General features: G+C 45.9%; 1 protein-coding gene across 1 annotated transcript in view; it reads right to left on the bottom strand.

Annotated features, from left to right (window-relative positions):
• LOC142908438 (NACHT, LRR and PYD domains-containing protein 3-like) overlaps positions 1-27,672 on the bottom strand; it is a 44,690-nt gene that overhangs the window by 5,659 nt on the left and 11,359 nt on the right. Inside the window, exons 2-8 of the mRNA XM_076059145.1 lie at positions 27,196-27,577; positions 21,080-22,763; positions 14,471-14,557; positions 12,213-12,296; positions 11,282-11,368; positions 6,358-6,435; positions 5,474-5,560 (exon numbers count right to left, since the gene is read on the bottom strand). Coding sequence (XP_075915260.1) covers positions 5,474-5,560; positions 6,358-6,435; positions 11,282-11,368; positions 12,213-12,296; positions 14,471-14,557; positions 21,080-22,763; positions 27,196-27,559 — 2,471 coding nt within the window. The 5' untranslated portion in view covers positions 27,560-27,577. The remainder of the gene's footprint in view (positions 1-5,473; positions 5,561-6,357; positions 6,436-11,281; positions 11,369-12,212; positions 12,297-14,470; positions 14,558-21,079; positions 22,764-27,195; positions 27,578-27,672) is intronic.

Genomic DNA, 27,672 nt, shown 5'->3' with positions numbered 1-27,672 from the left:
GCTGTCCTGACATAGGACTGCCTTGAATGATACCTCTTCTGAAATCTATAGGAGCAATTAGTCCGCCATTAACTTTAACCAGACACTGGGCCATGTTGTACAGCAGACTAATCAATCCTATGAAGCGGGTCCCAAAACCAAACGCTTTCAGAGTGCCAAGAAGATACTGGTGATCAACCCTGTCAAAGGCTTTCTCTTGATCAAGGGAGAGAAAGGCAAGTGGAAAGTTCAAATGCTCCGACAGACTGATCAAATCTCTGACCAGGAAAATCCCATCATGGATGGTCCTCCCTGGAACAGTGTATGCCTGATCATCGGCAATAATCTTAGCCAACACCCTCTCTTAAGCCTTGCAGATGCAGCTTTCGCGAGAATCTTATAGTCTGTGCTCAGCACTGAGAGTGGACGCCAATTTTTAAGGTGTCTGAGGTCGCCCTTTTTCGGAATCAGTGTGAGCATGGCTCTCCTCCAGGACTGAGGCATCATGTTGGTCTCCACTGCTTCATCCAGCACAGCTTTGTAGTCTTTACGTATGGAGTGCCAAAAATGGTGATAAACTCTCCCGTCAGCCCATCAATCCATGGGGATTTGTTCCTGGCCAGGGCACTCACTGCCATGTCCAGGTCGCATTGTTCGACCTCTTCTTCTAGAAGGTCCCTGTCTTCTTCACTCAAAGTAGGCAGGTCCTTCCAGATTTCATTCTGGGTCACTGTGGATATATGCTCTGGAGAGAAGAGATTTTCATAGCACTGTGCTATTGTTGTAGCTATCTGATTATTGTTTGAAACAAGGACCCCCTTGTCATCAAATAAATGCTCCATGGCTTTGCGTCTACCATTCTGCTTCCCCAATGAGAAGAAAAGTGTCGAGCTGGAGTCCATATCAAGGGTATCTTTAAAACGAGAGCGTTCAAATGCCCCTTTTGCCTTTTCTTTCTGCAACCCTTTTAGACATTCTAGGGTTTCCACATATTCCTGCAGCAGGCCTGGATCGTCCCCAATCTTCCGCCTTTGCTCTAAAATATGGGGCCTGTTCTCCTGCTCACAAATTTATCGGTCAATATTTGTTGTGTTTCCCCAGGCGTACAACTGACACAGTTTTTTGATGTGTACTTTCCCTATGTCCCACCATTGTGCTAAGCTATTAAACCGATCTTTATTTCTCTGCCACTGTACCCAGAAGACCCCAAAAAGACCAGTGAAGGTGGTGTCTTGCAAAAGGGCATTATTGAAATGCCAGTATGCCGATCCCCTTGGGACCCCTCGTATTTTCATTTCAAGTAGTATTAGGCGATGATCGGCCAGTGGTGCCGCCTGAATACTGCACGACACTTTACTATTTTCAAGGTCTTTTGAGATGTGACAGTGTTCTGTCAGCTCAGGTTCTCGTAAAGGTGAAACCTCGCTGGTTTGGATGTTGCGTCTGCCACACATCTACAAGACTGCACGTGCAGAGCACATGCCGCAAGGTATTCAGGACACCGCTTTTACACAGCTCGGTGCCAGTGCGGTCGAGGACATCGAGTGTACAGTTGAAATCTCCTCCCAAAATCACACTCGTCATTCGGGATGTTTTTGAGATGGTCCTGTAACTCATTGAAAAAATTAAGTTTTTCTGCATAATTGATGGGGGTATAGATGTTTATGAGGTGGACAGAAATGTCATCAAGTTTGATCGTTATGTCGAGGGCTCTTCCCGGTACCACCTCAACCTGGTTAACTATAGTGGGTGTAAACCCTGGTGCAAATAACGTTGCAACTCCTGAAGAATAATGAGTAAGGTGACTGAAAAACAAATCACCTTTCCATTCTGTTTCCCATTTATCATCCTCGCTGGTTGTAAGATGCGTCTCCTGCACAAAGAGCACCGATGCTTTGTGTTCTTTTGCGAGAGAATGCACAAAGTGTCTCTTGAGTGGACCTCTACACCCATTTATATTAATTGCAGCTATCCGCAGTATTAAGTGTCAGTGGAGTTGTCGCCAGGTGTTTTCTATCCACGTAGTTATTTGGCTCAGGAAATACCTGATCCTCTTCCTTTCCTTCCCAGATGACGACTTTCCCTGTCTCTTGAAGTCCTGTTCAACAGGGAATAGGGAGGCTATAATTGCCTCCACATTTCGCCACCTTGACAGAGCTGCAGTCACTCGTTCTTCTGAGCCATGGACTTCATCTAAAAAGGTCCACAGCTCTGACTGTGAGAATATTGGTGCCCCTTCAGTCAGCTCAGCAGATGTCAGGTTCACTGAACTCTCTGTGCTGAGGGTTTCTTCAAATTCCTCTTCTTGGCTTCCCCCCTGAGCCCCCAGGCTTTGAGGATTTTCAGTCGTCGTGGTATCCTTCGTCGATGCATATATTGGGTGATGCCACTTGCCCCTCCACTGATGGCCCTCCATCGTCCTCGTCCTGGTCACCCCGCGTAGTTTGGGCAGTTGGGTCCTGTTTGGGCTCCTCCGTGCTCTTGGCCGCTCGCGTTTCCTGGCAGCCCTCGGCCGCCTCACTGGGCGCGTCGTCGAGGTCTGAAGTGTGGCCCTCTTCACTTGTTTCCTCCGTCACTGCACAGATTGCGTTTTCCCCCGCTTCTATTTCAGGCTCCAGATTTTCTTCAGGCGTCCTGCGCTTGAGCTTGGTTCCTGCACGGGGCTTCTTCCCTGTGCGTGTCCCACCTCTAGGGATGGTGAAGACCCCGTCCTTGCCACCAGTGCTCTCCGCATCTCCCCCAGGCGTTGGTGCGATGTCAGACTCCAACCCTGGGAGATGTTTAAAGGGACTGACCTCATCCCCACTTGACTCTGGAGACAACGAAGCTGAATCCTCCATAAATTTCCTCTTCAGAGGTCCGGCTGTCAATAATGGCTGGGTGGCTGGCTGAGCCTCAGTCTCCACGGAAGTAGCTGGTGTTGGAGTGGGGTCTACCGCCATCTCGGGTGATCTCCGTGGTGAGGGACCCTCTCCTGAGTCACTTGTTGGGTGTGCTTCTTTAGCACCATTTTCCACCGTTGCCTCACTGTTGGATTGGGCATTTGCTGTCTTTGGGCAGTGTTTTTAATATACCCCTCTGCTTTGCATAGGTTGCATTTTAGCACGTCCCTGCAGTAAAACAGCCTATGGGCCCTTCCTCCATGCATGACCACAAAGGAGCCCTCCTCAAGCTGCCCATTGGGCACCAGCATGTAGACCTGTCTTCTAAAAGACAAGACATGCCACGAGGCAGGATTTTTGAGGCCCAAAGGCACACGTTGTAGGTTGGAAGTCAGCGTGCCCAACTTAGCCAGCTTATCTTGGATGTCTTTATCGGGAATGTAGGGGGGGGGGGGGGCGTTGGATACGATTACACGTACTGATGGCGATGACAGTGGCTCTAAGGTGAGGTGCCAATTGTCAACCGTCAGCCCCTTTCTCCATGGCGGCATTTGCCACCTTTTCGGACTCCATGAAGAAAACCATCCTTCCGCTCACCTTGGAGGCATACTTTATCGAGCCTCCAGGGACGATGGCGCCCAGCGCTTCCATGTAGACTTCGAGCGGGACATCGGTGGAAGCGGATCCCAGCCTCGCGTGGAGGCTTCAGCTGCGGCTGCTGTGGGCGCTTTGCAGGCCCCAGAGACCGGCCTTGCGTAGGCGCGGTAGCTTTCACGTATGTTGTTGCGGGTCGGGTGGACATCTTCACTCGTGTGAGATGTCACACACGACTACTAAAGCAAACCTCTCTATTTTCTAAAGCCAAGAAAAAAATTAACAAAATAACAACAAGAAACGAAAAAAATGTATATAAAGATGGTCAAACCTGTGTTATGACCACCTTCTCTTAATTACTATTACTGCTGTCCACCCAAAGCTCCCCTGGAGAGGGTAAAATTACTTAAGCACACCAATAAAAATAAATGTAAACACGCTCGTAGCACAAAACAAGAGGGGTCTAAAGGGGATGTTAGCACTGCATTCAAACCGGCCGGTGTGGTACAGTGCCAACACGTGGTGTGTGTAACACGTGGAAGCACACGAGACAAAGGAACGGAAAAAAACACGAAAAACCACAAAATTCTAAAATTGCTTGAGGAACAAAGGAACTCAAAATCGAAATTAAAACAAAGAAAAGCGTGAGTATGAAATCAACTATTAAATAAAAGGAGGATTGTGCGGATAACAAAGACACCTGTACACTGCAGAGAGTGCAGCCGCGCCCTGAACAGTGAAAACAGAAAAGAACAAAGAAAGAAGGACGAAGGAAGTCTAAACAAACAAACAAACAATCTGATCACAAATTGTGTATAAAGCGAGACACTGTTGGTGAAATTACATCCCGAAAAAAGGTGAGAAAAATAAAGTTTTAGAGGTAAGGCCAGGAGCTCTGGGTGAAACACGTCTCTTGCCCCACCCTCCCCGCCCAGCCCAGCCCCACTCAGCCCCTCACCACCCTCCCCTCTCCACCCAGCCCCACCCCTCCCATTTTTGGATGCACGACGGACAGACGGAAACAATAATCCCCTGTTGGCTGGTGTAACCAGAGGTTCCTACCAGTAACACTTCACTGCATTTCACTGTAGCACTGTATATAACTGACCTTAAATTTGTTTTAATTCACTGCTCTCTTTTGCTTTCGGTTGCTGGGGTTCCAATAAATTGGATTGCAGTACAATATCTGGAAAATCACCGAGAAATGTCTATTTAACCAAAATGTAGAAGCATAAATTAGACTTACCTTTTGTTTCAAGTGCTGAAGAAAAAAATAAAGACCCCAAATCCACTTTGAGCTGCGTATAATTTATCATAAAATTCACTTTCAATAAAGAAACGTCTAATTTAAAGTGAATTTGCGAAAAATATATATTTCCGCTCGACCTTCTAAATGACGGGGCATGTGGAGTGACGTCACGCGCACGATGCAACTCCCTCATCAATAATCATGAGCGGATGACGTCACTCCACATGGAGCTTCCCCCCTCATCAATAATCATGAGGTGATGATGTCACTCATGTGGACCACGCCCCCCACTCCCTCATTAATAATCAAGAGCGGATGACGTCATTCTACATGGAGCTCCCCACCATCAATAATCATGAGTGGATGACGTCACTCATGTGGACCCCGCCCCTACTCCCTCAATAATCATGAGCGGATGACGTCACTCCACATGGAGCTCCCCCCCCCCCGTCACTTTCTGTAAAGAAACGTCTGCGAAGAGTTATTTATTTGGTTAACTTTCAATAAAGAAACGTCAAATTTAAAGCGAATCTGCGTAAAAAAAAAATTCCGCTCGACCTGCGTGAGTGTAAAAATCCACCCGCTCATGATCATTTTATTATTAATGACGGGGGGGGGGGGTGTGCGGCACGTGGAGTGACGTCACGCGCGTTACGCACATTTCTGGGCTATTATAGTAGTAATACTGTGTTTTGTGTCTGTATATGTGTGTGTATATATTTGTTTAGGTGTACTTATATAAATATGTGTGCATCAGGACATTACTCACAATAACGTCTCCAAACTCCCTTCTCTCCTAAACATCCCGTCCGCTATACGCTGGAGTCCGCTGTCTCCGATCTTGTTGTAACTCAGCCTAAACCCAGGTGGACGGGAGAAGGGACAGCGCTGACTCACTGAGCCCACGGGAACCGCGGAGTCAAACACGCGGTGAGTGAGGGACACTCACAATGGCGGTGCACGTGACCAGAGCACACACAGCAAAGATGCTGATTGTTTAATGCTTCTGTGTTAGGCATTTTATATATAATAGGTGACATTCACAAATATCAGTTTACTCACAATCATCCATTCAATTATACTGCACTGTGCCTTTATAATATGAAAAATGTTTGCATTTATATAAACACAAAGTTGCAACAGAGGATCACACACAAGTGAAGTACATTTTCATCGCAGAACACAGGGAGATGTTTACAATTAATATATCTGATACAATATGTTGTGAAAATGAATATTGCTTTAGCCTATGTGTTAAATTAAACAAATGTGTTTAAGGTTACAGTAAAACACTTTTAAAGTGGACTCGATTAAGCAGGACATTTGGGTAAGCCCGCCTCCTGTAAATGTTTTAACATGAAATAATCATTTATGGTAATTAAATTTGAGATGTCTCTATATTTTGCTTCCCTGCCCTCTACTGCCTACAGTTCATGGTGGACTCTCATACAGGCTCTATCCAGGCTGAATTCTGATTCAGTTTGGTGCATTCTGCATGATTTTGGCGTAGACAAAGATATTGCTCAGCCTTGCCATGTAGAGACAGCAAGATTGCTGTATTGACATTTAAATGTTTTCTTCACGATGCGTTGCACCAACAATTAGCACAGTTAGGGCACAGAGCACATGTGAGAAACGAACAGCAGAGCTTACCTGAGAATCTTCAAACCTGTGTTGAGGATGACACTGAGAGAGGAACCCGACTTGTCTGTCAGTGGACAGCGACGCAGGCTGCAGGGAGAGAAGAGACTGTTGGTGGGGGTAGAGGGGATAGGTGGAGGGTCTGGGCAGAGAGTGGGAGATGGTGAGGGGTGGTGAGGGGTGGTGGTGGTTGATGGGACAGTGGTTGAGGGTCGTGTTTGTTGAGATTGTGCACAAATGAACCTCATGTCAACTTTAATAGGAGCTTGCAAATAGCAATTGCAGTGTAGGTTTTTGGGTTGAATGTGATGTGTAAATGTTTACTTTGTGTATATTTGCGTTTGTCAATCTCTATGCGTGTTTGTACTTGTGTATCTTAGTGTATGTGTAGTGGGTTCACGGGACACGGAAATGGTGGAGTAGAGGCAGCACTGTTTATTCAAGCTTGGCAAGGGTTACACTGGAAGGGGTAATGGCCCCTTCACCCGTATACACGCTGGGACACCCCCTAGGCTATCTAGCCTAATTCCTGTGCTCCCAGTTCCTCCGCTACAGGCGCTAGAGGAGGCTATCTGACCTGGCCCTGGTCATGGCACAGGTCACGGCACCCCACCAACCAGACCGACCCTTAAAAGGGCTCCGGCTCTGAGGCTCTGGGGCCGCACCACTGGCTTACCCTGCCGGCCCTCAAAAGGACAGCGGTCAGGGGAGTCCCAGGGTCTATCTAGCCGGCCTTCCTTCTTCACTGGTTCTTCACTCTTGGCTCCAACACACTGCCCCAAACTCTCTAGCTCCCCGCCCTTTATACCCATACACCACTGAGGGGCGGGGCTATAGCGGACGTTGTTGTAGCCACCATGATGTGACTGTGTGTTCCCTTCCCGCAACACCCCTACATCTGCATATTTGTGTGCATGCACGTGGGAAGTAGTGGTGCAGTGGTTAGCACACTGCGCCACAAACCTGGTTCGATTGCCGCTCACGGCTAACTTCATTGATGAATATCTAAAACGGCCATGGACCTCACCTAGGTCGACTCGACCTTAATTACTACCTGGTGTAGTAAGTAAACATCAGTTGGCTGAGTGTGGTGCTGGCCTCCCAACCCCTCATGTGCCGTTCTGGCCTTCATTAGGTGTTCCCGAACAGTATATGGCCAAAAGTCTGCTAAAAGCTCTCTGTAGAATCTCTGTGCATGTATATATAGATCAAATAATCATGATTTCTCTTCGATATTGCATCATCCTATAAGCGGTCACATTTGAAAGCGTTTCATTTAACATTTCAACACAATGTAATTGAAAGGAAACCCCCAGTGACAACTGTCTGAGCACAAGGTAACTTTGCACCTGGCCTGCATATCGGCATTTCCACTACAAATCTTCCCATATCCTCTCATTCGTAATTTCCTCAGAACTTCCTCCCATTTCCGCGTCAAATAATATATACAGTACATCATACACTACAGTAAAACCTTGGATTGTGAGCATAATTCGTTCCGGAAACGTGCTTGTAATCCAAAGCACTCTATTTTATAGCGAAATTCCCCACAAAAAATAATGGAAACTCAGATAATTCGTTCCACAACCCAAAAATATTCATATAAACATGATGAATACAAAATACTGTACCTTTACATATTTTTATTTAAATTTAATATAAAGTAATCAAATGTATTCATTAAATTTAATCGTGGCTGGTGTGAGGGAGACGAGAGAGAGGAGAGGAGGAGGAGGGTTATTGTGTACGACGACTTTCACTGTCACTAACGGAATCACTGCTATTTGTTGGCTCACTAGAATATTTTCCTTATTGTGCGACTTTAACAAGGAACCTATCCAATGACACTTGCTTTTGCCTCCTTTTGAGGATTTCATTGGGGCCATTATTGCAGTACAGTTACTAAAGAACAGTCACTACACTTGGACACAAAATAAAAAAATGCTTTACGCACACATGTGGTGCCACGGCCGCGAAGCCGCTCTGCCGAGGCCGAGCCCGCCACTGGGATGCCGCAGCAGCAAAGCCGTTCTGCGGACCCAGTGGCCGCGACGCCGCCACCTCCGAGCGACGGGGCCGACCCTGCTCGTCCCTCACCAACCCCCACCTGAACACACGCATACCCCCCACGTAGAGCCCCGAGGGGAGGTCACCTGGCCGGCAGGTTTTCACCCAGAAGCCCCTCATGGGATCAAGCTTCACGGTTTCCTGCGACCAGGGAATTGGGCGACCTACCCCGAGGCTAACGTGCACCGCGGCGCTGTGACCTGGATTGTAATTACATGGTCACGACAGGGGCTGCTGAGCCACCGTGTATAGAAAACATCCACACTCAACACGGGTCAGCAGGCAGGTCGAGGGTGGGGCAGAGTAACGAGCGGCAGGGAAGATATGGGGCCCTCCTCTCCGTGTAGGACGTGTGCGCTTGTTCAAAGGGGCAAAAAGCGGACGTCGGAGAGAGCACGAATCCGATTATCAAAAGAGCGGGAAATCCGGGGGACCTGATTGGATGGGAGACCAGGGGAGCGGGCAGCGCGTTGCCTTTGATGTGAGGACAATAAAAGGGGGTGAGAACCAGGGAGTGAGGGCAGTCGTGTTCTTCAAGGGGTCAAGATCGGAGGAGTGATTGCGCCAGCCATTGGATCGTCCGTGAGACGAGTCCCAACACAGCCAGGCCCCGTTCCCCACGAAGGCTACGTGCAGCATCGCCCTTCCACGGCTTCCTGCACATCAGAGTAGAGCCGCAAGTATGTAAGAGAGAGGTGAGTTTGGGCTTGATAACTAGGGGAGAGTAAGTGGAGCGAGAGGCAAGAGATACTGAGTCCCAGACCACCGGGGGATAGGCTATACCTGCCCTGCTGACCCACACTGACACGCGTAGTTTAGTTTGTTTATTCGCAGGGAATAAATCGTCAGCAGAGGATAAACCGTGTCGTGTGGTCTCTATGAGTGCGAAGAGGAGGGTGGGGTGGGGTGTTCGTGAGTCGGATCGCTGGGGTGCACTGTATTTACACCCAACTGTTTGGTGGAGTGCCCTGTGTTTGCGCGCACGCGCGGTTGTTTACACGGCCTTTAAATCGGCTCCGGGGTACCTCCTCCAATTGGCTGTGCGCGCGCACGCGGGGGACGCCCCTGCCCTCTGACCCCGAGTCCCGCGCGTGCGATTGGTGTGCGGCGCCGGGCAGGTAGCGGTGTCGGGTTTCTTGGTGCCTGGGTACTTAGAATGTGTGTGGACTGACCCCGGTGGCTAAGCGCCAGCCGCGGACCATGCCTCGAGCAGCAGAGGTGAGGGTAGGAGAGCCGGAGGGAAGTAACCCTCCCCCGAGTAACGAAGAGGAGAGCCTCGGATCCCCAGGGAGCGGGGAGACGGAGGGCAGCATCCCCCCCACACACACGTGGTCACAACACTATAGTAAAGAGTACTGTATACACTCGCACGGATGTTGACTGTACGAGTGAGGCACGCCGACTGAGACCGAGCATGGGAGACGATTACCTACAATCCCGCGGCGAGAGAGCGAGAAGAACCATTGGCTCAGTTGTGATCACGTGACGCTCAGCAGACAAAGCGTATACTGTACATACTGCTCATATTGCAAGACCTTGCTCGTTTATCAAATTAATACTTATTTAAAATGTTTGCTCGTCTTGCAAAACACTCGCAGACCAAGTTACTCGCAATCCAAGGTTTTACTGTACATGCAACAAATTAAACAATAAAAATATTGCACTTATATACATTTTTCATGACTAATAACTGCAGTAATAGAAAAGTAAATATACAGCGCGATCCGGCGAAAATTGCATAGCAATTCGGGGTTCGCGAGAGCACCGATCTGACGCCTGCATCAGTCTGACGAGTGTCAAACAAAAACACAAGTTGTTGGTGTCAAACACAAGTTGTCAAACACAAGTTGTCAAACACAAGTTGTTGTCAAACACAAGTTGTTGTGTAACACAAGTTGTCAAACACAAGTTGTTGTCAAACACAAGTTGTTGTGTAACACAAGCTTTTGTCAAACAGAAGTTGTTGTCAAACAAACACAAGTTGTCAAACACAAGCTGTTGTTGTCAAACACAAGTTGTTGTCAAACACAAGTTGTTGTTGTCAAACATAAGTTGTTATTGTCAAACACAAGTTGTTGTTGTCTAACACAAGTTGTTGTTGTCTAACACAAGTTGTCGTCAAACACAAGTTGTTGTCAAACACAAGTTGTTGTCAAACATAAGTTGTTATTGTCAAACACAAGTTGTTGTCTAACATAAGTTGTTGTTGTCTAACACAAGTTGTTGTTGTCAAACACAAGTTGTTGCTGTCAAACACAAGTTGTTGTCAAACACAAGTTGTTGTCAAACACAAGTTGTCGTCAAACACAAGTTGTTGAACAAGAGCGTAGTACACACATCACCCCATGCAGAGTCTTCGATTTTGAAATGGTGAGTGCGGTACAGTAAAATACTGTCATGTTTTACAGGATATTTATTTAGTTTATTTGTATATTTATTTCAGCGATTATCATATCGTTAACTATTTAAAATATCATATATACAGAGCACCTATAAACATGATCTTATTGAAGAATGTGCAAAAATAAGCTATTTGAAATAATGACGCGATTATCTGGTGTTTTTGAAAACCCAGTAACCCCTTCCCTCCAAAGCCACTGGATAATTTAATTTATCTACTGTATTACCATAATATAGTTTCAAACAATATCATAGGTTAGAGTAGGTAATGTGACATTTGTAATTGTATTGTTATTTAATAGTGGTTAAAAGTTCTGCAATAAGTGTGTTTAATAAGTTAATTGATGAGTGCATAAAAATTAAGTTATAACAGACATTAAAATACAACAATATTATGCCATCTTTGTGTTTTGCATATATTTTTTTAGGTGTACTTATATAAGTGTGTGTGCATCAGGACATTACTCACTCTAACGTCTCCAAACTCCCTTCTCTCTCCAATATCCCGTCCGCTAAAAGTCGGAGGCCACTGTCTCCGATATCGTTGAGAGTCAGCCTAAACCCGGGTGGACGGGAGAAGGGACAGCGCTGACTCACTGAGCCCACGGGAACCGCGGAGTCAAACACGCGGTGAGTGTGGGACACTCACAATGGCAGTGAACATGACCAGAGCACACACGTTCATAAGCAAAGCTGCTCATTGTTTAATGCTTCTGTGTTATACATTATATATATAACAGTTGACATTCACAAATATCAGTTTACTCACAATCATCCATTCAATTATACTGCACTGTACCTTTCTAATATGAAAAGTGTTTGCGTTTATATAAACACAAAGTTGCAACAGAGGATCACACACAAGTGTAGTACATTTTAATCGAGGAACACAGGGAGATGTTTACAATCAATGTATCTGCTAACAATATGTTGTGAATATGAATATTGGTTTAGCCTACGTGTTAAATTTAACAAATGTGTTGAGGTTACAGTAAAATATTTATAAAATGGACTCGATTAAGCAGGCATTTTTGTGAAACCAGCCTCCCGTAAATGTTTAAATATATTATAAGAATGTTATGGTTATTAAGTGTAGGAAATGTGAGATGTCTCTAGATTTTTCTTCCCTGCCCTCTACTGCCCACAAAGTTTTCCTGTAACCCATAGCACCTATTAATGCATGGTGGCCTCCCATCCAGGCTCTATCCAGGCTCAATTCTGATTCAGTTTGGTGCATTCTGCGTGATTTGGGCGTACACAAAGATATTGCTCAGCCTTGCCATGTAGAGACAGCAAGATTGCTGGGTTTACATTTAAATGTTTACTTCACGAAGCGTTGCACCAACAATTAGCACAGTTCGTGTACAGAGCACAAGCGAGAAACTAACAGCAGAGCTTACCCGAGATTCTTCAAACCTTTGTTGGCCTTGAGGATGACACTGAGAGAGGAACACGACTTGTCCATCAGTAAGCACCGATACAGCCTACAGGGAGAGAAGAGACGATTAGTGGGGGCAGAGAGGATGAGTGGAGGGTCTGGGCAGAGAGTGGGAGATGGTGAGGGGTGGTGAGGGGAGGTGGTGGTTGATGGGACAGTGGTTGAGGGTCGTGCTTGTGGAGATTGTGCACAAATGAACCTCGTGGCAACTTTAATAGGAGCTTGCAAATAGCAACTGCTGTTTAGGTTTTTGTTTTTGGGTTTAATGTGATGTGTGTGAATGTCTACTACGTGTGCATTAACATTTGTCCATCTCTATGCATCTTTGTACATGTGTGTCTTAGTGTATGCATGTATGTGTGCATGCACGAGGTAAGTAGTGGTGCAGTGGTTAGCACAGTGAGCCACAAACCTGGTTCGATTGCTGCTCACGGATAACTTCATTGATAAATATCTAAAACGGCCGTGGGCCTCACCTAGGTCGACTCAGCCTTAATTAGTACCTGGTGCAGTAAGTAAACATCAGTTGGCTGAGTGTGGTGCTGGCCTCCCAACCCCTCATGTGCCGTTCTGGTCTTCATTAGGTGTTCCCTAACAGTATATGACCAAAAGTCTGCTAAAGGCTCTCTGTAGAATCTCTGTGTATGTATATATAGATCAAATAATCATGATTTATTTTCGATATTGCATCATCCTATAAGCGGTCACATCTGAAAGCATTTCATTTAACATCTCATCACAATGTAATTGAAAGGAATCCCCCAGTGACAACTGTCTGAGCACAAGGTAACTTAGCACCTGGCCTGCATATCGGCATTTCCACTACAACTCTTCCCATATCCTCTCATTCCTAATTTCCTCTGAACATCCTCCAATTTCCTCGTCAAATTATATTTACAGTACATTATACACTACATACAACAACTTAAACAATTACAATACTGCACGTATATACATTTTTCATGACTAATAACTAGTCATAGAAATAGTAAATATGCAGTGCAATCCGGCAAAAATTCCGTGCAATTCGGCATTTGCCAGAGCACCGATCTGAAGGCTGCATCAGTCCGACGATTGTCAAACACAAGTTGTTGTTGTCAAACATAAGTTGTTGTCAAACACAAGTTGTTGTTGTCTAACACAAGTTGCTGTTGTCTAACACAAGTTGTTGTCAAACACAAGTTGTCAAACACAAGTTGTCAAACACAAGTTGTTGTTGTCAAACACAAGTTGTCGTCAAACACAAGTTGTTGTTGTTGTCAAACACAAGTTGTTGTTGTCAAACACAAGTTCTTGTCAAACACAAGTTGTTGTTGTCAAACACAAGTTGTTGTTGTCAAACACAAGTTGTTGTCAAACACAAGTTCTTGTCAAACACAATTTGTTGTTGTCAAACACAAGTTGTTGTTGTCAAACACAAGTTGTTGTAGTCAAACACAAGTTGTTGTTGTCAAACACAAGTTGTTGTTGTCAAACACAAGTCGATGTCTAACACAAGTTGTTGAACAAGAGCGTAGTACGCACATCACCCCATGCAGAGTCTTCGAGATTGGAGTGGTGAGTGCGGTACAGTAAATAGTCAGTATACAGCAAGATATTTATTATGTCTTTGTATATTTAGTTAAGCGATTTTTATATTGTAAACTATTTAAAACAGTCTATATATATACAGACCACCTAAAAACATAATCTTATTCAAGATTGTGCAAAAACAAGCTATTTTAAATAATGATGCGATTATCTGTTTTTCAAAATTCAGTAACCCCTTCCCTCCCAAGCCGCTGGATAATCGACGATCTACTGTATTAACATGATATAGTTTAAAATAATATCATTGGTTATAGTAGGTAATGTGACAATGGTAATTGTATTGTTATTCTTTGGGTCTTTCGGTAAAGTCACGTAGATATAAAAATAATAAAATATTATTTTCTATCTACGTGCCTTGACCAAAAGACCTAAAGAGTATGAATTCCTGCAGTCACGAAAGCTTTAAGTCAAGATTTATTTGTAGTGTTATTTAATAGTGGTTAAAAGTGCTGTAAAAAGTGTGGCTAATAACTTAATTGATGAGTGCATAAAAATGTAGTTATAAACGACGTTAAAATACAACATTATTATGCTATACTGAGTATCTTTGTGTTTTGTGTCTGTATGTATTTTTATTTGTATAGTTGTACAGTACTTATATAAGTGTGTGTGCATCAGGACATTACTCACTCTAACGTCTCCAAACTTCCTTCTCTCCCCAACATCCCGTCTGCGAAAAGTCGGAGGCCGCTGTCTCCGATCTCGTTGCGACCCAGCCTAAACCCGGGTGGACGGGAGAAGGGACAGCGCTGACTCACTGAGCCCACGGGAACCGCGGAGTCAAACACGCGTTGAGTGAGGGACACTCACAATGGCGGTGCACGTGACCACAGCACAAACGTTCATGAGCAAAGCTGCTCATTGTTTCATATATAACACAGAAGCATATGATATTTGTGGCATTAACAAATATCAGTTTACTCATAATTATCCATTCATTTATACTGCACTGTACCTTTATAATCTGAAACGTGTTTGTGTTTATAAGGGTGTTGTTTTGCAAGACCTCGTCTCCAAAAAAAGACAAAGATCCCCCTTATAGCCTTAACAAACTGTGGTGGAAAGTGCTGTTAGTAAATACCTATGAAGGCCGGAACGGCACACGAGGTGGGTTGCCTGCAACACGCCCGACCGTCTTTGTCTACCCAGTGGTGATGTTTACACATCGCACCAGGTGCTCATTTGAGGCTGAATCGACCTAGGGGAAGTCCAAGTCCTGTTCAGATAATCGTCACTGGTGTTGGCCGTGAGCAGGAATCGAACTCGGGACACCGGGTTCATAGCGCAGCGTAGCGCTAATCACGACACTACCGCTTGTCGTCTACAACAACAACCGCCATTCGCCACTAAGTGGTGGTGACGTCACCACGACGCTTGTTCCAGACTATGTGCACCTTGAGGCCACGTGAAGTGTCGAACACCCGCTGGCAGGTCACGGGGCAGACCCAGGTGCACCGGGTCGACTGACTCAGATGACTGGCTGATGCACCAACTGTGCCCCCTACAGTGCCAACTTGCTGTGATTTAGCCACCCGGCACTCTGCTCGTTGTTGTGAGCGTCGCTCCTCCACCCTCCGTTGTTGTCGGTGGGCGACTGCCTCCAACTGCCCAGTAGCATCCTTCACGAGCCTCCTCCACAGAGGCCGATCTTGACACCACTGGTACCAGTCATCGGCAAGTCCACTCAGCTCCACATCCTCCTGTACCACATCACTCCATCTCTTCTCTAGCCCGTGCCACCCCCATTTAGCCCCCTTGATCCGGCCAAACCTAAGCTGTTTGGGCATGCGGTGATTGGACATGCGGGCTACATGGCCCAGCCAACTCAGCCTTGCCTGCTGGAGGAGCTCACCGATTGGACTTTGTCCAGATCTTTCAGGGATTTGTGAGCTCCTCACACAATCCAGCCTGGTTAAACCCAAGATTGATCATAGGCAGGCCAGCCTAAATGTTTCTAACTGGCGAAAATGTTTCATTAGGGGGGTCCACATTTCACAAGCATAGAGAAGGGAGGGAATGACTGTGGCCGAGAAGACCTGAAGCTTCTTGCGGAGCGACAGACCAGGTAGCTTCCACACAGCATTACGCAACCAATGAAAAGATAATGCCGCTCGACTGATTCAGAGTGAGACCTCTGCTGTTAAACCGGAGCCGGTCATGAGCACACTGCCCAGGTATGGGAATCTCTCGACTCTCTCCACAACTGCCCCATAACCGATTGGGAGTTGTGGGGGTGGAGTGCCCGATGGTACAAAATACCCAGGCAGGTGCTTCGTTTTGGTGGGGCTGATGGTAAGGCCCTGACCTCTAAATGGCACACAGTTTCAGCAGCAGCGCCTCCAACTCCTCCTCTGAGTGAGCCGAAATGACCAGGTCATCGGCATACACAACGTGGTTGACCAATAGGGAGCCATCCTTTGACCGCACCCGGGCATCGATCAGCCTCCCATTGTATCTGTACCAGATGGAAATTCCTCCGGTACAACTACTGAAGGCTTCACGAATTACGTGGTCGAAATAGATGTTAAATAATGTTGGAGCCAGAGGACATCCCTGTCACACCCCAATGTTAACAGGGAATGGTTTCCGACTCCCGGCCACGTAGTTATACCCGGGCCCGCTCACCATCATGAAGGTCCTTAATGATCGTGAGCAGCGTGTCAGGGACTCCGAAAGCACAAAGAACAACCCAGATCCCAGGCCTACTGATGGTATCATGGGCCTTGACCAGGTCAATAAAGCAGAGATGTAGGTCTTGTTGGAATTCCCTACACCTCTGCTGTAGCAGACGGACAGAAAATATGGCATCTGTGTAGGACCGCCTGTTCCTGAATAATCCTTGCCAGGACCTTTCCTGGTACACTGAGGAGTGAGATGCCCCTGTAGTTGTTACAGTCTGTGCGGTCTCCCTTCTTAAAGATGGGGACCACCAGGGCATCCTTCCAGTCCTGGGGAACCCGTCCAGTGGTCCAGACTGTTGTTATGATGTCATGTAGGGCAGTCTGTGCACAAACGCCACCCTCCCTCAGCATTTTGCTTGGGAGATCATCTCTGCCCGGTGCCTTTCCTTGTCTCGGACTCTGGATCGCCTTCAGTACTTCCTCAACAGATGGCACCTCAGACAGCCACTGACAGGGGGTGACTTCCTCTTCCAATATTTGAGGCACCGCAGCCTCAACAGGGTCATCCCCACTTTGTCCCACGATGTTTTCCATGTGGAGGGATTTCCCCTCCCCCAGGACTTCACAGAAATGCTCAGCAAATCTGAAAACCTGTTCTTGGTGGTCGGAGATTGGATCACTGTTTTTTCCCCTAATGTTGGTAATAAGTGTGGCGCTGCAGGTTACTTTTTTGATGGAATTAAATATGGATTTGTGATCATGGGCCATTGAGGCAGATTACTTCTCCTCAGCAACCCGCGACCACCACCCATCCTTGCAGTGCCTCACAGCTCTCCGAACCTCCGAGCGAAGGCTGCGGTAAGCCTCCTCATTCTCCGACGTGGGATGCTGTAGCCAATGAGAGTGGGCCTGTGGCTTTTTCTCAGCCAGCTTGAACACCTCCTCTGTCAGCCAGGGTCTCTGGGGAGGTCTGGACCATGTATCCAAAGCAGCCATTGCAGCTGCCTGAGTCACAGTCCTAAATCTCACCTATTTACCTTCGACATCTGCAGGAATGGGGGACGATGCCAACCCCTGCCACAAGCGATGCAACTTTCATCAGCTAGCTGAGACCAGGCCACCTTAGATTGGAATGGGGTCCTGGGTGTACACCCACCACCGGAGTGGAATAATGGAAGGCGCATCGTACAGATGACTAGTCGATGGTCAGAGGGTAGATCAGCTCCACGGTAGGTCCTGGTGTCAAGGACATGGGCCCGCATCCACTGTTCTGTCACTACGTAGTCCAGCAGATGTTCTTGCTTGGACTCGGCATGCATCCATGATGTTGTATGGATGTGCCGATAACGGAACAGCGTGTTGGTAATTACAAGCTTTACAAGAATCTAGCAGCCTCCTACCGTTGTTATTGAGCTGATCTGGCCCATGCCTTCCAATTGCTCCAGACCAGGTGCCAGCATCATGACCAACTCAGGCATTAAAGTCACCTAACAAGATGACTCCATCCCAAGGGGTCACTTAGCTAGCACCTGTGACAGGAGGTCATAGAAGGCATCTGACTCATCAGCCTTGCCTGCATCCCTCCACGGATGTTCGTCTTCAGTGGGGGCATAAGTAACTACGACCACCACTCCTCGCCTCCGGTTGATGGGAAGGCGAGCCCAAAATAGCCTGGGGCTTACAGCATCCCACCCCTCACCACCACGCTCCCACGCCCCCTTAATTCTTTTGTCCGGAAGAAGAGCCACTCCCTGTTGGTTGGCAGTCTCCTGCCCCGAGTATAGGACTGCCCACCCCTCATGGTGGCAGAAACCAGAGCCGGTCACCGGACCTCCTGAATACCACAGAGATCCAGGCAGTACTGGTCCAGCTCCTGACAAAGGAGTGGCAGCCTCTCCTTAGCAGTGAGCATTCAAACATTCCATGTGGCCATCCATAGTGGCATTTTTTGTTTCTGGAGGAGCCCCGAGGGTAAAGATTCAATCTCCTGGCTCCGCCAAATGGGGTTTGGCCAGGAGACGTCATAGACGCCTGTCCCCCCGGGGACTCCGGCACAAGCTTGTTCGTAAAAAATTTCGGTCGTAGTTTCGTGGTAGTTAAATGAAGGTGGGGGGGTTACCAGCCCCTCACACCTGTCCAGCCCCCCCCATTTAGCCGCTGTGGTGGTCACTGACACCAAGAGAGGAAAGGCCAATCGGAATTGGCCCTCCCCCCCACAGCACTGTCCATGACAGCGTTGCCCGTCCGACACCACGCGGAGGTAGGGGGTTGTTTTACCTCGTCTACACACCTACATACACACACACAGTAATTAAAGTAAATAACTCAAGAAATGAACTTAAAATGAAAACCAGCAATAGAAACATGGGAATATATAGTTCTCAGCATAGAAAACAAGCAAATACGTAATGCTACAAAAGGAAAATAATTATATAATACAATAAAAAATACCTTAATCCTCGTGAAGCTCGGGCTCGGTGAAGGCGACATTTTGGTTGAGGCGGGGCTTAGGCCTCGCTCCGCAGTATTAATATGCAACCTCAACGCGCTGCACTAGTTACACTTATGTAACTAACACTAACATTTCCACACGTTGAGTTTTTTTTACATTATTTATGGTTGCATTTCCGTAAATTCGGATTTCTATAAACCTGGGACTGCCTGCACATACATGCGTATATTAACTAATTTTGTCTATGGCGCAATCAGATCACTGGACGAATTGAGCCTTATGAATGCTAATCCTTATTATATGAAGATTGCTTGCATTTATTTTAACGTAAAAAAATACTGTCACATTAAAACTGCAGACTCAAACAGGGGTGTGTATAAGTGTGTGTGTGAGTGTGTAGCAATGTGCAAATATACGTGTATATGGATATTAGTGTTTATGTACATGTGAGTGTGTGTATTCATATATGAAAGTGTGTATATTAGTGTACATGTAAGATCTAATAAATCTGAAAATCTATAAAGTATCGAGCCTGGATGGTGCTTCTACTTCTACCCGTGACTAACATGCATAACAACAGTTATTGTAGCCTGCGGAGCTGCGTTATGGTAATGGAACAACATTCATCTCTATGCTCTACACCAACCCACACTGACTTGAGTGGTGATGTATGGTCAAATAACCCCCAAGACCTGCATGGTGTGGGAGTGCTTTATCCAGCAGTGGAGTTACCAAAGGCTTTACTTGTACATGTGTAGGAGTGTGTGAGTTTATATGTACACTGTGTACATGTCTGTGTGTGTATATACGAGTGTCTTTCATTGCGTATTTGAATGTGGTTATGGAAATTGTGGGGAAGTCCTTGGCACCATTCCATTACTAAGTGACCTGGGTTCAATATCTGGTAACAGCATCAGTGGTGAGTGATAAAAAAAAATCTGGTCCTGGAAGTCCTCTATGGTGCCTGAGCCTTAAATGAGTACCTGGTATGGTGTGTAAACATCAGCAATGGGGAGAGAAAGACAGCCAAGGACAGTGCTAGTCAGGGAAGTGTGATCAGCACTTGCCTCAAAAGTGTATGCAGGCTCCACGGGGAGATTGTCTTTGTGCTCTAAAGTGCAGTGTAGTTGTGTGTGCTTGTTCTCTGTCACGGGCTTCACTTTCCCCAACAGTTTGTATGGGGTACTTGGGGGATATCTGTCTCTTTAATGCTTTACAACTAAGAATGACACCCATTACATATCAGCTGTCTCTGTAGTGGGGGCACCATAACTGACCATGGTCCACTGTAAACAAGGGACTTGAATCGGCCACGTGAATCAAACCGTTACCCTCACTCTCCACCGCAGAGTCGCTATCAGGGCTCCATTTTCTAAATGTGGCCTACGGTCACCTCACTTCCTGCGCCTAGTGTGAGGGCTATAATTATTGCGAATTAAATGTTGCTGAAGATGATGGAAAGCGTTACAGCAGCCACCCATATGCATAACTTTTCTTCCTTCTGTACTTTAATGTACAGTGAGTGCAGCATTCACTGTGGACCCACCTACTCAGTATACATTTACTCACCCACTCACATTAATTATCTCATTTACCAAACCACTCACACAGCACTGACCCACCTACTCACTCACATCATCACCTAACTCAACATACTCACTCATCGATCCATCCCCCAAGTCACCCACCAACTCAAGCAGGCACGCATTCACTCACCAAACATTATCCCTCTATGAATGAGTGGGCGTGAGTATGGGGGCAGAGTGAAGAGATGGGCAAGGGACGGGTGGGGTTATGGGAAAAGTGAAGGCAGGAGCAAATTGGGGGGGGTTAATGGGAGGTATAAGGAAATGGGTGAGCGTGGAGTGCGGGGAGAGGAGTGAAGTGAGGAGTGAGGACAATGATGGCAGTGGCAAGGGGAATAATTTCGTCACAAGTTGTATTCATGCATGGGCTACGCAAGACCGAGTGTTTACATGACATGAGTATGGCATATGATGGCGTCGGTGACCAGCATCGTGCCCGGCCGCCGTTGTCTCCCGAGTAGCAATGTTTTACACAACGCACCTGCTACTCATTTGAAGACGAGTTAATATCACACACACCCACACATACATATGCGTGCACAATTTGTGAAGTAGTGAATGCGAGGTGTGTCAGTCTTACACTAGCTCTTTACATCTGTGCAGTCCACGCTGGAGTCTCTTCATTTCCTCGGTGCCGATGCCGCAGCCCCACAGGTTGAGTGTCTCCATAGGTTCTTCTCGATGCATCAAGATCCAGGAGAGGGCAGCGCAGTCTGGCAGGGACAGCTTTGTGCATGACAGGTCTATCTTAGTCATGGACCGAGTGGCATCATTGAGGGATTTGCGGTCTTGCAGCTCGTGCACACAGTGCAGGAGACTGATGAGCCTGTGTTTGTCAACCATCTGAGTCTTCATGCTGTGATTGAGCCACTCGATTATTTCCTTTTGAGAATCTGCAGATGGAGGATCCAAGATACCCTCAAAGAAGTTCCATGGAGTGCTTGATGCTAGTCCACAAAAAAACCTCTGAAACACATCAAACCTCCCATCTTTGCTGTCCTCAATAGCCTTGATGACGTCACTTACTGGCCGTGTTGAATGTGACAGATGCACGGCTATCGCTGCAAAGAATTCCTGCATTGTCAAGTGTGAAAATGAATAGCAACTCCCTTGTTTAATGCCCTCGCATGTGAACACTTTGTTGATGAATGTACTTCCGAGTTCAGAAGAGCTAACAAAACACTCTTCTAGATCTTTTTGGCTGAACATCTGGATGTTTTGCTGAACCCCCTTCAGAGCCATATTGGCAAGAGACGATAAGGTTTCCTTGGTTCCGTGGCTGCCACGTCCATGGTGTTCTATTAGCCCAAACACGTATTGTGTGAAGAGGTCGGTCATTGATTTGAGGATAATCTCAGAATGATCAGACTTTTGTAAATGTTCCTTCAGTGTAATGGCTGCTATATGGCAGAATGAAGGGTTCTGGGACAATGTATTCACTGTTTCATTTTCCTGCAGGAGCTTGAGTGCCCTTTCTGCTAGACTCCTATCTTGGTAAAATGTGTTAAAGAATGCTATTTTATCTTCGTTGGAAAACCCAATGATTTCAACAGCTCGATCAACATTCACTTTCCTCAGCTGCTCCATTGCAATGGGTCTGGTCGTTATCAAGACCGTGGCATTGGGTAAGAGGTTTCCATTCACTAGGGCAGCAATGATAGCTTCTACTGTTGCCGTCTTACGTGGATCAGTGCAAGCATTGGCATAGTGAAGGCACTTTCCAAACTCGTCCAACCCATCCATAACAAAAAGGGTTCTCTTTTGGTTTGCGAAAACCTCATCCGCTTTGTTTCCCAAACATGAGTGCAGCACAGAAAATAGCTCCGCTAGTGACATCTCTCCAACATCATTTATCTCCCTGAACGTTATGAGCACAATGTGATCAAAGCATTGTGCAAACACTCTCTCACCTGACAGCAGGCTGTGCACAATAAATTTGCTCAACATGGTTTTACCGCTGCCTGGAGTCCCCACTACAATAACCAGTCGGGGGTGTTTTTTTCCCCCAATGGATTCAACGGGATCAAAGAGCTTCTTGTAAGTCATCCCTTCTCTCTGTGCTCTCTCTATCATTTCCTCGTGCTGTTTTCCTCTCGCTAGTAACTCGTGCTCCTTGGTTTCTTGCTGGCTGTAATAGGGAACCAGAATTGGGTTCACCATCCTCTCCAGCAAAAACACTGCAGGTTCTCCAGGTCGTGCATCGTAGTCTTGTGTCAATGACGTCAGCTTCAGCAAGAATTCTCTGTAATCATCACCAGGCTTATCTAAATAAAACAAATAATTAAACGACCAAATTAGTTTTACTTACACTAAAACAAACATTCCTATAGCAGACAAATATGTTTAAAAGAAACTACATTAAAAAAGCGTAGCGTATTTGTTCACCATGGATAATGCAGCAACATCATGTACATCACGGATTATTGTGTGGAAGCTTTCACGATGTGTATTGTACATATGCAATTTTTATAAACACTGTACCTTTGTAAAAAAAAATCATCTTAACTAAAATGTTACCACCACTTGTCTTGTGTGTTTTGCATGTGAAACAAGATAGTACCACCACATTTAGCATTACCGTGTACATCAGCATCATCACAACCTAATTCTATCAATCTGTATGTAAAATTCACTGCGGCCTTGTCCTACAATTATAGCTTTTTGTTGTTTAGGATGTTGAATTTTACTTTTTATATTTCACTGGTATTGGGGCTGTGTTTCCTCTTCCATCTCAAGCTGGCCTACATCATGTAGCAATGGGACTACACTCTGGTGGAGTGCAGTACACCAGCCACGGTCCTAACAGCAGAGAAGATGAAGTGCTTTCACCTCCACAACAACAGCCACCATGAATTACAGAACTCGTAGCATCCCACGTGATGCATCGTAGGTTCACTTGAACTTCAACTAATATGGCTACTGCATCATCACCAAACACTGTGGCAGCCACTACATTGTGGAGAGTGTCTATTTGCAATGACAAATTTGCTCAATAACTTCCATCAGCTTTCCAAGGAAACATTGAACCCAGTGGCTCACCACTTGGGCAATGGTGACCATGGGTAGCGTGATCCCTCTGTATCTGATGTTATTTTAATCTCTCGGGAATCATATACTCGGAGTCATTATCTCCAATGGACTTTTTTCCAAAATGACGAGGGCTACAAATTTGACGTTTAATCTGGAGTGAATTATAACCAATCCAGTTTCAGTTTCATTTATTTGGTATAGCCCTGTGAGCCATTTGGCTCTTGAAGTGGGTGCAACCGCAACAAAGACAGGAACAAGAAACATCTTAAAGTGACTACGCGCAAACAGAAAAATCCAGGAACAAACAGCAAAGTCTTCCAGAAAAAGCACCGTATATCAATGCTGTGTGCAAACATCCTAGTGGGATGCAAGTCAAACAATAACAACCATAAGACAATTTAGATTAAAGTTATCAGTCTAACGCTGTACTACAACAAACAAATATGGCTAAACCGAAACGTTTTCGAAATCACCAAAATAAAGCAATAAAAGCAATGTAACACTGATCATAGAAACTGATTGAAATTTCGATTTAAAGCTTTCGTGACTGCAATGATTCATCTTCTGGATGTCTTAATTAAAAGGAGACATGATGGTTCAATGAGCCACTCTGTCTACAGGAAAGCTACCCATACAGATGCTTACTTGAAACCGGATTCCCACCACCATCCATCCCAGAAGAACTGCCTCATCAAGACTCTATACCATAGAGCCCAATGCATTTCCGACCAGGAACACATTACCAGTGAACTCAAGCACGTACACCAGGCTCTCAGGGCTAATGGCTACTCCGACTACACAATCCGCAAAGCCATCACTCCAGTCATGAAGAAGGATCCTCTTGTGGAGCCACTCAAAACCATCACCTTACCCTACATTGCAGGGGTCACTAAAAAGATCTCCAAAATCCTGAATAAACACAAGATCCAGGTCCGATTCAACACAGTACACAAAATCCGTGATTTAGTTCCATCTGTAAAAGATGCTCTTCCAGACATACAGTACCCGGGCGTTTACAAACTAAAGTGCCTCTGTGGTAGTAGCTACATTGGAGAAACCAAAAGACATATCTCGGACCGCATCCGCGAACATAAAGCAGACTTGAAACATGGTAAGACGAACTCCTCTGCCGTGGCAGATCACTGTTACAATTCAGTGGGCTCACATGACATTGACTTCTCCAAGACGGAGGTTCTTTGCAAACCAACTGGCTACCATGAGAGATTCGTTCATGAGGCCATTCACATATACAAGCACAGAGACAATTTCAACCGAGAAGATGGATTCAGGCTTAGTAACCACTGGAAAGATGTGTTAAATCATTTCTGTTCTTAATTAATTGTAATTTTACGATGACCTTCAGACCGCAGCTCTTTCGCCAGCATTGCCTCTTAATACCTCTCTCACACCACGGTTAATGGTATGGTTTACAACATGGAGTATACTAGGGCTTCGCAGCTGTGTCTCTCCACCTCCTCTGTTCCGACCATGGACGAACTCGTCCGTCTGAACGGGGCCCGTAACTATCCGTGGTACGGAAATTTGAGGGTAAGAATCCACCCATTTTTTCGCCATATAGCATTGTGATATATAACGACTTATGGTTGGTAGCTTAGCTGATTGGAGAATATAGAGTTTATTGATAACATGAAGGTAATTTATATTTTAGTTTTTATTGGTTCACTATATAGTATATAGTATTCTGTGACCAGTCACCAGCAAATCACCCAGTTATTTCAATGCTAAATTCGCCTAGTTATTTCAATGCTAAATTCTCCTGTTTTGATTTGTACTAAGTGCCTCGGTGAATGTGTATGCTCTGACTTCAACGTAACTATTTCTGTAGCAGTTACAAGCGAATGCCTTAATTTAGCTATTTCAATGCTAAATTCTATGCTAATTCATTTTAACAATGGGTGCCTCTGCGGATGTGTATGCTTTAACTTTTAACATAGCTATTTCTGTGACCAGTCACAAGCTAATCATTCAGCCTTTTCAATGCTAAATTTTATGCTAATTCCTTCGTCAAGGCTCTTTGTTCCTCTCACACAGCTTAAAAACCGTGATCTGAACGTGGCTCTCTCACTCCAGCGCTGTCCTACCAGACAGTCTCGCTCCCTTCACCTGATGAAGGCCGCTTGTGTTGTGGCCAAAACGTCGTGAGAATATTATTGTGTTATTTTATTTTATCAATTTATTATTTTATTCTCATTCTACGTGACTTTACCGAAAGAACCAAAGAAGATGATTGAAATTTAACAATAAACGATATACATAACATGTACTACCAAACTTTGCAGCCATAGCTGGCTACATGAGTCACTCCATAACAGCAGGAGTATCAGTAGGAGTATAATGCGATCGTACAATGACGGTCGCCAATCGGTGGGATAGGCTTCGCCGCTTCAGCCTCTAAGCCAATCGGGTGAAAGGGATTATGTGGGCCAGAGCTCAAGGGCAGAGCCCGAGGGTGCTAGTGGGGTACTATCTAGAAGGTTCGCAAGGGGGCGTGGCTAGAGGCGGGGCTTGGTGACGCGGTCCGGAGGCGGTCTCCCTGTGTGCCGTCTGCCAGCGGTGCGCGGGAGCGGGAAGAGTAAGCGAGCGTGCGCGGAGGATGCCAACTCACGCCGTGCAACGCGGAGTGACGGTGATAGCGTGGGAGAACGCGGAGCTGTCCAGCGGCGAGAAATAAATAAATATGACATAGACAGATTGTCGTCGAAGTGTGTTATTACAGGAGTATCAATTTTTTTTTCAAGAGTTAAGAGGACAGAGTAGGTTCCATTTCATGAGTCAATGGCAATAAAAGGCTGGGTGTCATTAGACATAGCAGTGATAGATAGTCAATATAAAAAAATAGGAATAAAAAATGTCCACAAAGGAGGAGACATTGTACTGAGAAGAGCAGATAGCCAAGGACGGAGCCATGTGGAACATCATAGAATTGGGGCTTCTGAACGGAAGGCAGTCCTTGTAAAAATAGGGCTCACTTTTTAGAGGGTGAAGCAGAAGCAGTGGGGAAGTGTGTGAGAGATGCCTGCGTAGCCATGCCGATTCAAGAGGATGGAGTGGTGTGGTATGCAAAGCAGCCCAAAAGTCCAGAACTAGAAGCAGCTTCCATAATTTAAGAGAGGTGGTCAATCACCCTGCATAGAGGAACAGTTTCAGCGACATGGCCTTGGTGGAATCCAGATTATACGAAGTCATGGAGACCATGGCAGCTGATGGGTTTGCTGCCATGGCCAACCATCTTGGGCTTGACACTTGAAAGAGAGCTTCATAGCTCATTACATTCTTCCAGCTCAAATAAAATGTCTGTGTCTGAAGAGGTGAGAGAAAATCACCATGTTTAAGTCTCTTGCAAGGAAAGGGAGGTGTAGGATAGGACAGAAATTCAGGAATGTTGGGGTCCAGTGTGGATGTAATGTTTTGATACTGACACACATTTCCATTATCCATCCATCCTTTCCTCCAAATTGCTGATCCTTTGTACATACCCTGCGATGGAATGGAATATGAATGTCCTCCTCCTGAGTGGGATGTTATTATGCAAGAGTGGTGCAGTTTGCGAATATCAAATGGCAATTGATATCAGTTCAAAGCAATTCCTTCGCTTAAACTTGCAAGAGACATGCAAATGGATATGTGAAATTTAGCATCACTCACGTGAAGCTGCTCCAGGGATGGCTTTAGCCGCAGTTCTGCTCAGATCGACACCCATAACGTTGAGCTGCTGCTCATTCTGTGAGATCCACTGATTCAAGGGTGGGATCTCGGATCTCAGCGGCACCAGCACGGCTTTAAGGAATCTTATGCACACATCTTCTCCCTTGTCGAGCACCAGGTCAACCAGGTCCCGTGTTCGCACAATGGGGTCAGTCTTGCTTTTAAGGGATGCGTATTCACTGTCCAGGACTATCTCTGTTTGATAGGAATAGTCAAGCAGTTCTGAAGACTTCGCCTGGAGGTATTGCTGCAGTTTAACTTTGTTGGTTCTAATGATCTCATATGCAGGATCTTTTGATGCCATCACGACAAATGCAGTCACCTGAAGAAAATGAAAACAAACCACGTATCACCTGTAAACATAGTAGTGTAATTTTAGCCAGGTACAGGAAATAATAATAATTATAAAAATAAAAT

This window comes from Petromyzon marinus, assembly GCF_048934315.1.
Source record: "Petromyzon marinus isolate PM22_M1 ecotype Great Lakes invasive population chromosome 84 unlocalized genomic scaffold, UKy_Petmar_22M1.pri1.0 chr84_unloc.3, whole genome shotgun sequence".
NCBI lineage: Eukaryota > Metazoa > Chordata > Hyperoartia > Petromyzontiformes > Petromyzontidae > Petromyzon > Petromyzon marinus.
This window is presented reverse-complemented; position numbering and strand designations above follow the sequence as displayed.